This window comes from Merops nubicus, unplaced genomic scaffold (assembly GCF_000691845.1).
Source record: "Merops nubicus isolate BGI_N331 unplaced genomic scaffold, ASM69184v1 scaffold28691, whole genome shotgun sequence".
NCBI lineage: Eukaryota > Metazoa > Chordata > Aves > Coraciiformes > Meropidae > Merops > Merops nubicus.
Genome location: NW_008590986.1, coordinates 22678 through 24606, shown reverse-complemented (window position 1 = coordinate 24606; position 1929 = coordinate 22678). Strand labels below are relative to the sequence as shown.

The 1929-nt window shown below is 60.2% G+C and overlaps 1 protein-coding gene across 1 annotated transcript in view; it reads right to left on the bottom strand.

The window, feature by feature from the left end:
- Positions 1-183: 183 nt before the first annotated feature.
- NUP160 (nucleoporin 160kDa) overlaps positions 184-1929 on the bottom strand; it is a gene marked incomplete at both ends in the record, with an annotated part of 24399 nt that continues 22653 nt past the window's right edge. Inside the window, 3 exons of the mRNA XM_008950110.1 lie at positions 184-309; positions 524-665; positions 1333-1434. Of these exons, the coding sequence (XP_008948358.1) occupies positions 184-309; positions 524-665; positions 1333-1434 (370 nt within the window). The remainder of the gene's footprint in view (positions 310-523; positions 666-1332; positions 1435-1929) is intronic.

The window sequence follows — 1929 nt, the reverse complement described above, 5'->3', positions numbered from 1 at the left end:
TGGAGAGATCCCAAACCCTCCTGGCTGTGACCCTGGGCACCCTGCTGGGGGGGAACTGCTGGAGCAGGGGGTTGGGTGAGATGATCTCCAGAGGTCCCTTCCAGCCCCCCCATGCTGTGACCATTCTGTGATGTGCCCCAGGGTGCCCATCTCCACCACATCCCAAGCTGCAGGTGAGCTCACCTCGATGCCAAAATACCGGTGCCCCTTGCCCAGCACGGCGTCCACATACTCCAGGACCAGCTCCACGGCCTCCTCCAGCAGGTCGTAGTTCAGGTAGAGGCGCAGCAGCTCGGCAGCATCCACTTTCTGCAGGCAAAGAGGGAAACATCAGCCTGGGAACACACCCACGACGCCCAGAGGAACCTCCCCTGAGCCCCAGTGCCAGGCACAAAACATTTGCCAACGGTTGCAGGAGCTGGGAACGGGGAGGGTGTGAGGGGGAGGTGCCTGCTGAAGGGAAGGAGGTGGCACCTCGGGGGTGTTTCAGGCAGCACACGCTGAGCTGTGACCCCCTTCTCACCTTGTAGCTGTTAATGAGCCAGTTGGGCAGAGGGATCCCGTGTGCCAGGAGCTTGTTGATGACGCAGCGATGGTGCAGGCTGTTCTGGGATGGGTACTGCTCCAGGTAGGCTGAGAGCAGCCGCCAGGCCTCGTCTGTGGCACTGCAAGGCAAGAGATCCCCTCGGAGCCTGTGCCAGCAGCTCCTGCCTGACAGGAGCTGGAGGGGCTGGAGCGTGGGCAGAGAAGGGCAACGGAGCTGCTGGGGAAGGGTCTAGAGCCCAAGTGTGGGGAGGAGCAGCTGAGGGAGCTGGGGGTGCTGAGCCTGGAGCAAAGGAGGCTCAGGGGAGACCTTCTGGCTCTGCACAGCTCCTGACAGGAGCCTGGAGGGAGGGAAAAGGGCCTCAAGTTGCCCCAGGGGAGGTTTCAGTTGTCCCTGAGGAACAATTTCTTGCCCTGGAGGGTTGCCCAGGGCTGTGCCAGGCTGCCCAGGGCAGTGGTGGAGTCCCCACCCCTGGAGGGGTTTCCAAGCCGTGGAGATGTGGGGTGAGGGACACGGGGCAGTGGGGACCTGACAGTGCTGGGGGAGTGGTTGGACTTGATGGTCTCAGAGGCTTTTTCCAACCTAAACAGTGATTCTCTGATACAAAGTGGGGTTTGCTGTGCACAGTTGGCTGGGCAGTCTGTGGTGACAGCTCTCTCACTGTCCCAGCCCCACAGATCTGCTCTAAGGAGGTTTTAGGAGCCTTTGAGCTCCTGAATTCCTACGAGGGAATGAGCCACTCTCAGGAGGAACAGCTCCACTCTTCTTCCCCCCCAAGAAGGGCCCACCTGCACTCCTTGGTGGTCACCAGTGAGGAGAGCTGGTTTGCTGCCAGCCAGTCCCAGGCCTCAGCCTGCGCCGCCTCCCCACCGAGCTGCAGCTGGATGCACCTGCAGGACACAGCCAAGGTGCTGGCCTCAGAGCCCAGACCTTGCCCTGCCCACCTCCCAGCCCACCCCCCACAGCACCTTCCCCAAGAAACACTCAAGAATTAGCTGGCTTGGCAGGAAAATAAGGCCACTGGGGTGATTCCTGAGCTGCTCTAAGTGCTGGAGTGTAATTGATGTTAGCAAGCTTCAGGGCCTGAGCTGGGGTAGGAGATGCCCTCTGTGCACCCAGCCACAGGAACAGGTCAGAGCAGAGCTCCTGAGTAACTGTGCATCTTCTGGAAGTGCAGAGAGGCAGGGAAAAGGGAATCTGGGGTGGAGATGAGGCAGGAGAGCAAACAAATGGGACAGAAGAGCGAGCAAACACTCTCAGAGCTGTGCAAATCTTCTGTAAGCAGCTCACTGGGTATCAGCAGGAGTGTGCCAGGAGCCAGCTCACCAGAAAGGGCTCCAGATGTTGGCTGTGCCCAAGTCAGGGGTCACCAATGTGCCACCATG